At 48.9% G+C, this 13015-nt stretch overlaps 6 protein-coding genes across 6 annotated transcripts, besides 1 other annotated feature; 2 read left to right on the top strand and 4 right to left on the bottom strand.

Moving 5' to 3' along the window:
- Positions 1 to 13015: part of a sequence feature (contig 1.170 861..216503(-1)) that runs on past both edges of the window.
- On the bottom strand, positions 435 to 1316 carry ANIA_09205 (uncharacterized protein; the record flags this gene model as incomplete). Its single annotated transcript, XM_677382.1, has 3 exons — positions 435 to 701; positions 757 to 1027; positions 1072 to 1316. 3 exons carry the CDS (start codon positions 1314 to 1316, stop codon positions 435 to 437), a joined length of 783 nt encoding a protein of 260 aa, XP_682474.1.
- On the bottom strand, positions 2479 to 3407 carry ANIA_09206 (DUF3632 domain-containing protein; the record flags this gene model as incomplete). The annotated part of the gene is made up of 2 exons (XM_677383.1): positions 2479 to 2960; positions 3011 to 3407. 2 exons carry the CDS (start codon positions 3405 to 3407, stop codon positions 2479 to 2481), a joined length of 879 nt encoding a protein of 292 aa, XP_682475.1.
- ANIA_09207 (putative extracellular guanyl-specific ribonuclease) lies at positions 4087 to 5118 on the top strand (the record flags this gene model as incomplete). Its single annotated transcript, XM_677384.1, has 3 exons — positions 4087 to 4390; positions 4440 to 4955; positions 5006 to 5118. The coding sequence occupies 3 exons, from the start codon at positions 4087 to 4089 to the stop codon at positions 5116 to 5118; spliced, it is 933 nt and encodes a 310-aa protein (XP_682476.1).
- ANIA_09208 (sulfotransferase family protein) lies at positions 6897 to 7838 on the bottom strand (the record flags this gene model as incomplete). The annotated part of the gene is made up of 2 exons (XM_677385.1): positions 6897 to 7595; positions 7650 to 7838. 2 exons carry the CDS (start codon positions 7836 to 7838, stop codon positions 6897 to 6899), a joined length of 888 nt encoding a protein of 295 aa, XP_682477.1.
- ANIA_09209 (uncharacterized protein) lies at positions 9009 to 9846 on the bottom strand (the record flags this gene model as incomplete). The annotated part of the gene is made up of 2 exons (XM_677386.1): positions 9009 to 9516; positions 9560 to 9846. The coding sequence occupies 2 exons, from the start codon at positions 9844 to 9846 to the stop codon at positions 9009 to 9011; spliced, it is 795 nt and encodes a 264-aa protein (XP_682478.1).
- On the top strand, positions 10639 to 12287 carry ANIA_09210 (protein CYP662A1; the record flags this gene model as incomplete). Its single annotated transcript, XM_677387.2, has 3 exons — positions 10639 to 11219; positions 11269 to 11653; positions 11700 to 12287. The coding sequence occupies 3 exons, from the start codon at positions 10639 to 10641 to the stop codon at positions 12285 to 12287; spliced, it is 1554 nt and encodes a 517-aa protein (XP_682479.2).

Below are 13015 nucleotides of genomic sequence, written 5' to 3'. Positions count from 1 at the left end.
TGGCGACAATCGAAGTATAGGTAGCCCCTCCAGCAAAGCAATGTGTGCAGTGCCCGAGACAGCTTTCCGAGACTTGGTTGACAGTCTTATCAACATCCAGCAGTTAATCTCCGCCAGAGACCTAGTAAACTAAGTAAACTGTGCCGCGACAAAACGAGCCTCCTACAACAATGTACTTTCTGCGCTGCAAAAATCGTTGGGTTGGTTGTTGATGAGGTTAATGAACATGTCTACGCGCTGCACTTTTAGCCAATCTCCAAGCTCCGGTTGATGCAGTATCGTGATGAGAGAAGCACCGAAGCCTAACGTTTATATGCAAAGGCATCAAATGTAAAGCAAGTGAGGATTTCGTTATCAGCCCACAGGTTTTATTACCGGGATTTAAACTTTCATCTGTGCATAACAAATATAACTACGTATGCATCCCAAGCCGGCTAGACCCAAGGTTGTGCACGCGGTTTCGGCCCTCTCGAAACTGTCTCCTTGTCGACATGAGCCAACAGCGCCGCACTCTGCGTCTTGATCCCAGCAAGAATAATCGAAAGCGTGGCAATCACCTCGGGCAAAAATCCCAGCACCACACGCACAGCTAGCGACCCTGTAGTAGGGTTAAGCGACGCCCTCTGCGTGCACAGCGCGGCCACACTGTAGAAGACTCGGATGCCGATAAAGATGAGTGAGAAGGCGACAGCCATAAGCAGCTGTTGAGATATCATTAGCAAGCATTCTAAACCTCACGCAGGAGTAATTACTCACGGCAGTACCCGCACTCATGAGCGAGGAATTCCGTCTTCGGGGAGCAATAAACGAGAGCCCGGTCCAGCCAACCAGAACACCCCACGCGACCGCCAGAATTGAGATACCTGCCTTGGTAATCTTCTCGGCTTTGTCGAGAGGTTGTTCGTGCTGCTGGAGCTTCGCAAAGCCGGCAGCTGTTAAGGCCACGCCTGCGACGACGAGAATGTGGTAGGCGAAAACAGCGGCCCATTCCAATTTCTTGTCAAGTGATTGGATACGATAGTGTCGACTGCTGAATTTAGCACGGATCTCAAATTGGGTCTGATTACTTACGCCTCGTGTAGGATGCTAGATATTGCTAGGAGGAGAGGAGAGAGGCCGACGCTGGAGATGATATTAGCGGCGATGCTGGTGTCGTGGACTGCAAGTGCGCCGCCGATGATGCGAAGGGTACAGAAGAAAAAGAGGAAGAGCCATCCTAAAAGGCCGTAGCGGCCGTGTCGGACGAGGAGGTAAACGACCGGGATGGCGAAGACCGCGTAGATGGCGCAGGTAGCAGCAGAGAGGGCGTTGGTCATTGTGTAGGCCAGTTTAGTAGGAGTGCCACTTCTCTCGTTCTATCTTGACTGAAGTTCATAGTCAAGAGACGGCGCAGGAGCTGTAATATAAGACAAACAGGCGTTGGGGTTGTCCTTGTAAACCATCCTAGTTGGGTATATCACTTTGACGATCTCTCAGCCGCTTCGCCACGTTGGCGACAGACAAGATCGACATTCGGCCAATCAGTCATATTGATGTTCAAATGTGATCGGCATATGCGACAGGCTGAAACCCCGCCCACCCACAATTCCCCATTCTAAGAATTCCTGTGAGAGGCTGGGCATGAGCTTGTCCGTTCCCTTGACCAGCTAGAGATAAAAACAACAGCAGATATGAGGTTTCGGCCCCTTGATAGTGCAGAAGCGAACTCTACTGTGGGGCGAGGATACAAGGCAGAAATAATTAGTGAAAAATGCTCAGCCCAGCTCCACAAAATCAAGACAACCTTGTCGAAGTATAATTTGCAAGGCTCAAGTCCTCAATAACCCAAAAGAAGGGTATCTGGGGCCACAATTAGCACCCTAACCGAGTAAGTCTTTTAGATGAACAGATCTGCGGGGGATTTGGGCTATTTTTGGAACCTACAAAATACCAACTAAACATATTTTCCCGGGTATTACTAAATAAAACACTCTTTGACGGCAAGATGATCGGATCGCCCATGCAACCAAGGATCCGAAACGAAGATACGAATTATATAATTACTAGCTATGGATAGGATCCGTATACACCAATAGATAATGACACCAATAAATAATGAAGGATACGCCGCTCCTTTTGTTATATGCCTAAACAATGATGCTGCGGACAGGGAGATAAAAAATGGCATCCTGTTAACACAGATCATGGTGACTCGTAACTGTTTGGAAAAGCAGCGGAAGGAACATGATATTTTAGTGTCAAATATGATAACAGGAAAGGAAGAAGGTTAATGAGCAGGAGGTGAATGATCCAGGATTGGCTATACAAATAGAGTGAATAAGATCATGTCATACAAGAAAAACCGAGGAATTAACAGAGTAAGTATTATGATAAATGTGACCGATTCTGCTAGACTTGTACTGAGAAGATGCCATTATGCCATACAACCAATCACGCGAGAATATAGATGACTGTTCACTAGCTAAATATGTCTGCCCACTACTGACCCTCCATCGCCCTTTTCAAACTCGCCAAAGCTTCATCAATCAGCATCGACATCCGCTCATTGTTACAAGCAGCCCTGGCCTCCTTCAGCGCATCCTCCCAGACCCCCCATCGCTCCCGCGCATAGCCCGTCCAGCTTTCCCCTTCATACCTCTTCCCCGGCCCAGCGTCAGCCGGCTTAGGATATGTGCGACCATTGACCACATTCGCCCACAGCCGGTCTGCGGCGTAGATGAACCACTGGCAAGCAGCCTCCATCGCTGCCGTATCTGCCAGCGACGCAGGAGGGCGCTCCTTCTCAAATGCGGTGGCTATGGTCCAGATAGCCCGTAGTGATTTGTCTAGAGGAAAATATCGCACTTCTTCATTGGCAGCAGGATAGCGAGTGTTTGCAGCCTGCGTGAGCTGCGCAAGGAAAGCATTTAGCTTGACCCAACGTTCTCGCTGCTTCGAATCCAGAGTTGCATCACATGGGTCTACATACGTTAGCATTTATGCCAGTTCGAGAATTGAGAGGATAGATTACCTTTATAGTCGCCGCCGAACTCATACCATGTCTCAAGCTCCGTATAGCCGAACGACGGCATGTCGGTCCAGAGGGTATCACCCTGGACCTTCAGCGGTTCGTTCGTTGATGGATCAACGGCCACTTGTTTCTGGAGATGAGATATAAACCCAACAAGCTTTGTGTGCTTGGATGGTTCCAGACGTTGGGCCAGCTCCATTACTGCAAGAGAGACGTTGTAGTCTGCGAGACCGATCCCGCCTTGTTTCTTGGGACCATGAATGGACAATGCAGTCATTGTCATGCTGATGATTTCTTGGACTGCATCTTGAACTGTAACTTCTTCTTTTATGACTCTATCGACTAATTTGAACTCGACAGAGTTCTCGATTTGTCGGATGAAGTTCTCTCTTCCCATGGTGAGGGGCAGTAGGTGACCGAAAATAAATAAGAAAAAAAAGATGTGAGGTGGTTTGGGTAACTTTGGAGGATGCTTGAGATGGGAAGTTACGGAAAGTAGAAACGTGACGGACTGGTTGATAAAGAAAGTAAAAGGCACACTAGGTCTGCAGAAGGGAATGAGGCTGTACAGAGCCGTCGGGCTGTGTTGAGAATGGTGGGACACCTGACACAGCCCATCTTGGGTGTGGGGGCCAAGACTTGCTTCTAAGTGCTTGTTAGTGCTTGCTTTCGGCCCCCACTCTCGGGCCCAAGGGTCGAAGCTGTATAAGCATTTTTTAGCGCCTCTACCAAGACTGGAATCGATCTGCGCCGGCTCTAGTACTGCATACACAGAAGTATATGCAGAGAAAAGAAACCTGGGGCCAAATTATGGAGTGTGTACAGCCCAGCTTTTAACATTGAATAGACCATTTCACTCAGCCTTGACGATCATGAGACATTCTATCAGCGGTTTTAGTTTACAAACACGTTAGGATAGGGAGATCAGGATGAATCTGAAGATATAAAGCCATGAAGATAACACCAGCTCTGCCATCATCAGCAGCAATAACAAGAATCAAAACAATTCATCCCAGCTCAGAAGCGTCTCTTTTCATTCTTCTTGCCAACCCTTATCTGAATCCCCAGCTCTCAAGATGCTCTTCGACATGAAATCTGTCATCCTCTATGGACTGATGGCGCTGGCCCATGCCTCCCCTCTCCCAGAGCTCAGCAAGCGCGCCAAACTCAGCGACTTTCAGTGCCCTGACGGCACCACATTGTCTGAGCACGACATCCGCGAAGCATTTCACGAGTGCCGAAGACTCGATGATGGCTCTATCGGCAAGTACCCAGCCTTCTTTGGCAACAAAGGCCAGAACGGAAAGGTGTTCAGCAATATTCCCGACGGCACCGACCTGAGGGAATTCCCCATCATTGTTGATGGCGTATACGAGGGCGGTATGTTCCTCCAGCAGTGCATACCCTGACAGAAAGCTGATGAGTTCAGGTGAACCTGGCCCGTACCGAGTGGTCACTGATTACAAGAACAACCGCGGTGATTTCCGCGGCGTGATGCAGCATACCGGTGCAACCGTCGGTGGTTCCTATACGGCCTGCACGCGGGTCACCGGCTCCAAGCGTGAGCTCAGCAAGTATGACGAAAAGGATGATAAAAAGGACGGCAAGAAAGATGACAAGAAAGATGACAAGAAAGATGACAAGGGTGAAAACGAAGAGCGCAGCATTAAGGCGACTGAGACCGACTCTAATGAATTCGACCACACAAATGACCTGACCACTCGCAGCAAGAAGAAGAAGATCGGTAGCGCTACCTGCTCTGACGGCGTCACGCTCTCAAAAGACGCTGTTGCCAGTGCGTTCAAGGAATGCAAGAAGTTGGACGACTATGGCGCCGGCGGCTACCCGCACAAATTCGGCAACACGAGCGGTAACAGCCAGGTCTTTGCGGGCGTCACCAAGGACCTACGCGAGTACCCTATCATTGAAGGTGGAACTTGGACTAGTAAGTCATCAAGAGCACGGTTATCAGATCAAAGTTGACCATTGCAACAGGCGGCGAACCCGGCAAGTACCGCGTTGTCACCGACTACAGTAACAACTTCGTTGGAGTTATGATTGAAAATGCCGGTGCCTCTTTCTCCCGCTGCACTGTCAACTCTGATTAAACTGGATGGTTGCTTTTGAGTTAATTAGGGTGTCACATATTAGGAGCTGGATGGGTTGTCTTTCTTGCATGCATGGTGTTCTATAGAGATTTTGCTTTGTTTATTGCTAGTTCAACGGACTCAAATCTGCTAAAGTTTGTCTTTTGCATAAGTGACTATGGGAGTTCTCCCAACAGTCTTGTGCAGTAGATAGAGATAGTTCTTGCTGGAAGGCTCGATTCTAGTTGTCTGTTGAATTTCCCTAAGTAGCTGGGATGTTGAGCGTTAACAACGCATTAAGGGAGGGGTTGGAACGCGAAGAGGCGGATATCGGTGTATCATTATCATTCTAGTGCTGATATAGACGCGATGTATTGGTTTATAGCCTTGCATGGGGTGTGCAAGGCAGTCATAACTAAACGTTTATTACTACTGTATTGGGTACTCTGTAAAAGAGCCTGCCATATTAGTCTGCCATATACTGGCTTTTCTGGTAAAGTTAATCTTTGCCTTTGAATCGAGTACTCGATCAAAATATATATTTGATTGTCCAGGCAATACTTAAACAATCTTGTCTTCTACTATTGGATTAGATATTGCGTATTTATATCTGCTGCTACTTTCATTCGTTCTTCTGCAAAGCCGTCCTGACAGAGGACTCGCTACCAAAGCTAGTGACTGAAATGCAACAAGGGGCATTTTAGGGACAGTGCTGACTTCTGGACTCAGCCGCATTTCACCTACCACTTGACCTAACAGCAGTTAGGGCTGACTGGTCGTCACGTATTTTGTGCGCCTACTCAGAGTACCCATGATTTACTGACCTATAACCTATTGCCATGTTTGATCAGCGTAACGGCAATACTTAGCACCTAGCTTCAGAAGTGTGCCTTTTTTTTACTGATCTTCGTATCTATTTTCGTCAGACACCACAATAGGAAAAGTGAACCAATCAAAGTGCGTACATCATCCACCTCCCTGCATGCCGTCGCCGCACATGCCGACGACAAAATTACTAGAGACCGCTTCATCCACAGTAGGTTCGCAACGACTTTGAGCTACGACGAGCGGGAAAACACCGACGCCAGACCGACATCGCGGGACTAGCACAGCCGCAACAAACTAATACGTGGGGCTTCGTGCAAGATGCCACAAAAGCGGACTGCAACATCAAGAGCCTCTTGGTTGAAGATGAGGGTCCCAAGACTCTAGCAGCATTACAGCATAAGTCCTAGCCTCAATTTGTGCAAGGAAAGAAGTTTAGGATTGTCGTCGTAGTTGTATGAGTGCGAGGTCTGGTTCCGCACTAAGTCTGTTAGTTCGCATGGTGAGCGTGGGTCTGTGGGCGGTGCTACAGCTGGGGTATTCGCCGACAGCAAAACCGTACTGGAGTTAGTCGTTACGGCGAGAACGAAAAGTCCACTGTCCTTAAGGCGGACGACGCCGCCTGGCGTTGCTGCTCATGAGTTTGTTGAGCCATTGGTTTCTGGCTGGACATATTTCGTGTACAGTTTATGCCCACTGTGTGATGGCGCATCAGCCTTCTGGAATAGCCTCACCAGAACTTTAGTATTGCCCACGAAGTGCGCGCTTAATGTAGCCTCCAATTCTGTTAGTACGAATATTTGTTCCATGCGGCAATAAATAGAAGTTATATGAAACAGATAGAACTTGACCCTGTTCAGTCTCGAAAAACCGGCTAAGCCTAAGTAAGTCTAGCATACATGCTTCCACAGAACACAGAGGTATAAGGGGCTGAAAAGCAAAAAATACAATAGAAATAGAACACAGCAACTTAGTCATGCAAAGACAGTAAGCAACGACAGGAAAGCCATAGCAAGAACAACCAACCATAGAGAAACCCCCAACACCATGGCGACCCGCTTATAATACCGCAAATAGCCCGCCTCATTGCCGTGCGGGAAGGGGTTCGGCCTCTGCCTCCCCAGAAACTCACACAGAGGCCCCCACCCATCCTGACACTTGAAAACCAGTAGCCGCTCCCGTGGCACAATACTCTTCACCCACGCACTGTGCGCATGGTACAGCTTCTCCGACGGCTCGGGCTCGACGCCGAATCGCTCAGCTGAAAGCTGCATCCACCCGCGGTAGAGATCGTTGGCCGCCACCACGCCGGGCACCCAGTATCCAACCCATCGAAAGCAGTCAGACCGCAGATCGATGCCAAAGCCACGCCATGAGCGCAGCCAGACGGCCGCAGAGGTGCGTTCTGTCAGGATGACTTTTGCGTCGGGGTACATTTCCAGGAGGTCGGGTAGGCATGCGCTCCCGGGGACCTCGAGAGTGACCTCGCAGCCTTGAAGGAGTTTAGCAAGCTTGCGCCGCCGGAGACTCGTGTCTTTTGTGTGGACGATTGCGGCGCTCTGGGACAGGTTGTCGAATTGGCAGAGGGGCTCGGCAAGGTGGAAGCATGGACCGTAGCCTAACTCTTCAAGGGCGCGTTTCATGCTGATTGTGCCTGTACGAGGGAGTCCGGCCTGAGCAATGTTAGTTATGTGTCGGGTCGTGGGTTTGTTGCTGGGTGTACATACCACGATAACCTTGATGGTCCCTCCATGGTGTACTCCTGATGTGATTTGGAGCTTTGCATCTGCTTTGGGGTTGGGTCTAGTGATCGTGATGCCAGACCGGAGGACAAGCCCCAACGTTTGGATGCTGAGCTTGTAGTAGAGCCAAGAGTTGGACTTGTGCATGTCCATTTGTAGGTCTGTGATTTTCATCGTGATATTCGTGTACGGTAGTTGAGATGAGTGTTGGGGTGAAGTGGTCGACTTTGACGCGCATTGAAGACGTATTAATAGACTTTTGGCCTTTAACAAGCTTTAGTGTACGAAGCCGCACAGTGACATTGGCCCCCATCTCAAAGCGAACAAGCAACACAGCCCAACAAGCATCGCCAAGCTATGTTGAAGATCATGACTCGTTCCAGCTAGAGACATCCTCACCACGAATCGTCCTTGGACAAGAGCCCTAGGTTAGTTAATTCTAGCCCTCTATTGCAGCTTGCGCCTCTCGAGCACTTCCCTCTTTGAAGCCCACACGAGGGTCCGCATGAAGGTATTGGCCCCAATAGTGAAACATCCCCACGTGGGCCTTCAGCTTGGGGCAGTTGTAGTTGAAAAGATGCAGTAACCAGAGGTTTACTTTCTGGGACCAACCGTGTGAGCCTTGCATGGAGTCTTCGTGACCAGGATACCGCAGGATTGAGCGGCATAACCCGACATGGGGCCAAGATTTCAGGGAGCGTGCCCCTGCTCTTCCCCACTAAAGTGCTGATGGGCATCCGAAAATAGCTGAGGCAATTCTCTTCGTATCTAGTAACGGTAAGTGTCGTTCGTGCCTATTATTAGACAGGAATACTCTGCCGCACTTTCATCATATAGGATTGTGCGACGTGTGGGACGTGTAAAAGCTCATATGTTTGTAATATTCTGGTCTTACAGTATTCACCGGGCGAAACCTTCCAGCAGTAGTTCACTTAGTTACCCTGCCCTTATCTACAACCACAGAGCTTTGCTTCACCACTGAGTCGGTATAATCGGACATGGAGAAAAAAGCGCAAGCCAAACCATCCAGTCTCTGTATTTACATATTCCTCAAATTAATCTGATGTCGTCTCATTGAACGAATTTGTATAGTAGTACTGAGATTGTTATATATCAATGCATTATCTGAACTTAAGTTGAGATATTATAAGACATAGTTCCTGGACTGTCCCTGAGCCTAAGTATGAGCTAGATTACGCCTCCGGACATATGATGTGTATCGGGTCATTGAACATCTGAAAAACCGAACAAGTGATGTTAAACAAAGTAAATCAATAAAAAAAAAAATAAGAAACAAACTGTCACCAGATACCACATCTGCCTCTAAAAGAGCAACATCATTTCTCAAGTCTCCTCATCTTTGAGGGAATCAGCCCCTTCCGCCGTCTGACCCACCACCTTCCTCGCGGTCAAGGAAATCGCCGTGGCAGAGAGAGTGACTATATACTCCATAACAATGACCATGAAGAAATGAAGCCAAATACTTGTCTCATCCTCCGACATCGGGTTCAAGACAGACCTCTCCCCCGAAATCAACGATCCAGCCGAGAAGGCCAACCGGACAGCCATAAAGGGCACACACAGCAAAGCACAAACAACAGCCGCACGCTCAGTGCGGTAGCCCTTCATCTGGACTTTGAGCATACTGGTTATGGAAAGAAGGACGGTCCCAATAAAAACGGCGATGAAAAGGGCGATGCCAGCGCGCATCAAGCGGAGGTCTTGCGCTTGATCATCCCGGCTTGTGTAGAGGTCTCGGCCGCCGTATGCGGTCATCACTGTGGCAGCTACAGTGATCATATGCAGCGGGATGAACATCCAGAGAGGGAGACCCTTGGTTACCGGGGCGTTGCTGCGGTTGTTAGACGATGTATCAAGGAGAGCAGACGACATACGCTCGAATCAAGAGTCCTATCAAAAGACACAGGACAGGTGCGAGGCCGATTGTGTCTAGGAGGGTGGCTGTCGATAGGAGATTGGATTTCGCGGGGTTCATCGCTGCTAGGCCGAGTCCTGCTGCGGCGATTCGCAAGCCGGAAAGAATTATGAGGGGGATCACGATGGGCCGCCATGTGTAAGGGTGTTTATTGCCATGGAATAGAATGATGAAGAGGATAGCAGGGATGATGGGCCCGTAGAATGCCAGTTCAATCAGGTAAACTGCATCTCGTAGAGCGAACATGGTGAATATGGAATGGATCAAGCAGATGGGCGCGACAGTGGAAGTTGAAAGATTCTGTGAGGTGTCAGACTCTAGTGTGTTATGAAAACTGAGGGACAATAGCTATTGATCCTTTAATAAATGGCATAAAGATGCTACCTACTTCCAGACACTCAACATTCTCCTATAGAATTCTCATTTTAAGAGCAACGTGGAGAAACGATGTTGCGGCCCCATGGAACCCATTTCGCAAACTTCGCAGAGGCGAAGCAAAAATAATGACCCGAAGTCTTCTGTGCAATGAGCTTGCACAGATAGAGTCCACTGAACCTTACTATTAATAAAGACATATGTTGGTACCATAACTATGGCACACGAGTGTTGTGCATTGGGGGCCAATCCCTCGACAGCCCTAATCTTATACCTGAGAGTTTAGTGAATCTCCACTCAAAAGATGATCGCCAAGCATACCAAGCAAATAAGCCTAAGCCTCGTATTTCAGCCCCGCAGGTATTATTTTCGGGTGATCTGCAGTGTGCAAGCCACTGTTAGTATACAAGAATTCGGCCCCAGCAAGACCAGAAATAGATTCAACATCGGGACATAGCCAACACAAAATACGCCTTGGGCGGTCTGGAAAAAATTATATAAGAGCTCAGTAAGGTCGCCATTAACACAACAATTCATTCAGAATCTTACACAGCAGTATGCTTGAGGTTGAATACCTGGCCTATCTTGTCGCTTCTTCACCACTCCAACTCTGCATCTACTCCACCAGCGACGATTTCTGGTCCTCAACGCTTGACGATACCCATGCTCGCTCTACTTCTCGTCCTAGTGGCTCTGACGAGCTACTTCCTCGTGAGAATGCGCCAGCAACGCGGGATGTTCAGAAATCTCCCTGGGCCGCCGCATCACGCTATCTGGGGTCACTTTTTAATCATGCGAGATATCGCAAGCTCTCTTCCCCCTGATGCAACTCCACAGCTGTTTGCGCACTTGATGCGCCAACGGTACGGTCTCGGTGATTTCTTCTACCTCGATCTGTGGCCTCTCGCACCGCCGCAGCTTGTCATTGCCCATCCAGAACTGGCTACCCAGATCGTCCACAAGATGAATCTGCCCAAGGAGTCGGCAGTCATGCAGAAATGGACCGGTCCAATCCTTGGCGAGAAATCCATGGTCTCTGCGAATGGACACGACTGGTTCATTGCCCGCAAGTCTTTCACTCCGGGCTTCCAGCCGCGGAAGCTGCAGCAGCATATACCTCATATTGTGGATGAGACGCAGGCTTTTGCTGATATTCTAAGAGAACATTTTCATATGAATGATATCTTTAAAATGGAAGATCTGGTTGCCAGGATGATATTTAATATCTCAGCTGGGGTGATCTTGTAAGCTGCAGACCGTTATTGTTGTCAAGCATCAACTGACACGGTACAGGGGAATCAAATGCAACGCACAGAGGGATGACGATGAGTTTCTCGAACTCTTCCGGAAACAGGCCGCCTTGGCGCCTCAGGACTTTTGGTCTCGGTATCTTTACGACGTCAGCCCCCGTCGATACTATAGGAAGTGGAGCAACGGACGTGCTTTAGATCGTTATGTTGGTCGTCTGGTTGATCAACGAGTCGTCAGCGGCCCTGCTGCCAATCCAGACCAGAAGACCAAATACTACGCTATCGACGATGCTATTGCAACCAGCCGCACCCTGAACAAAAATATACCACATACTTCTTCTTTGGATAAGTATACACGGGACATGCTCATCACATCCGTCAAGACCCTCATCTTCGCTGGTCACGACACCTCGGCCAGTACTCTATGCGTGAGTCCTTCGCAATCTTTTCTTGTCCACCGCTAACAATAGTCAGTATACCTTTGCGGCCATAAGCAAACACCCGCAAGTCCTCAACACCCTTCGAAAGGAACATAACGCCCTCTTCGGCACTGACCCTTCCGCCGCGGCGGATCTTCTCCGCGACGACCCCAACCTTGTGAACAACCTCCCCTACACCCTTGCGGTCATCAAAGAGGCTCTTCGTCTCTGGCCTCCAACAGGTATCAGCCTTCGCCGCGGCCAACCAGACCAAACCCTTTTTGCAGAGGGCAAAGAATGGCCCACATACCCCTTCGCGGTCCTTGTTAACAACTGTGCCACCATGCGCCGGGAAGATCTCTTCAAGGATGCAGAGAGATTTTATCCCGAGAGGCACCTCGTTAATGATCCCACTGATCCATACTTTGTCCCGCGTGACGCGTGGAGACCGTTTGAGAAGGGACCACGGATGTGTCTGGGCCAGACGTTGGCTTTGATGCAACTCAAGATTGCCCTAGTGATGACGGTGAGGACCTTTGATTTTGAGATTGTTTACGAAGAGGGGACATTCATGTATCAGGTTTTGGATGTCACGGCTAAGCCGTCACTGGGGTTGCCGACTAGGGTCAAATTAGTTGAGTAGTACATGCTTTTGGATTGGTAATTTGCATTAGTTGTAAATAGTAAAGTGGCGATATTTTTTTTTGAAGCAATTTTTATACTTATGCGAATCTAACTGCTGAGCCGTACTGTCAACCAATCTTGCGAACTTATCTAGTGAGGTCCAGCAATCCAAGTGCTTGGCTGGGGACATTGCACCATCTACATACTGTAGCAGGAATATTTAACTAAATAACCTGTCAGGAGAGTGGTTGTCCTTTTCACAGCCTATTTTTGTTCCATTCACCCCGCTATTTCATTTATTCTACTCCGTAACCGCTGGCAACTATTTGGCGAAGGTAAAACGTGCTAGCTCTCAACAGTGTATTCTGGAGGGAGCGGGGACACCTAAAAAGAAAAGATACTGAAAGTTTCAGGCGCTGAACCCGAACATTGCTCTCACTATTATACTGATACAATCAAGGAACACAGACGCAACGACTCGAGGTAGCATCTCAAGAAGCTGATGCGCTATATCCGCCACATTGCCCAACCTGCACCCGACGCTTGCTCCGGCCATGTAAGCATCGACAAAGTCTGGGGGACCGTCCAGATGTCATTGCCTGGATGACCAAGCTCAGCAGGGCGCGCCTGTATAAGCCCGCGCGTAACAAATACAAGTTAAAGCCTGGCACAAAGCTGGCTAGGAGGGATCTGGATGATTGACGCTCCTCCTCCACTGTTGAATATTACTACAGAGATTGCTCCTGC

Source organism: Aspergillus nidulans, chromosome VI (assembly GCF_000011425.1).
Source record: "Aspergillus nidulans FGSC A4 chromosome VI".
Taxonomy (NCBI): Eukaryota; Fungi; Ascomycota; class Eurotiomycetes; order Eurotiales; family Aspergillaceae; genus Aspergillus; species Aspergillus nidulans.
Note: the sequence above shows the minus strand (reverse complement) of the source record. Positions and strands in the feature narration are given on the sequence as shown.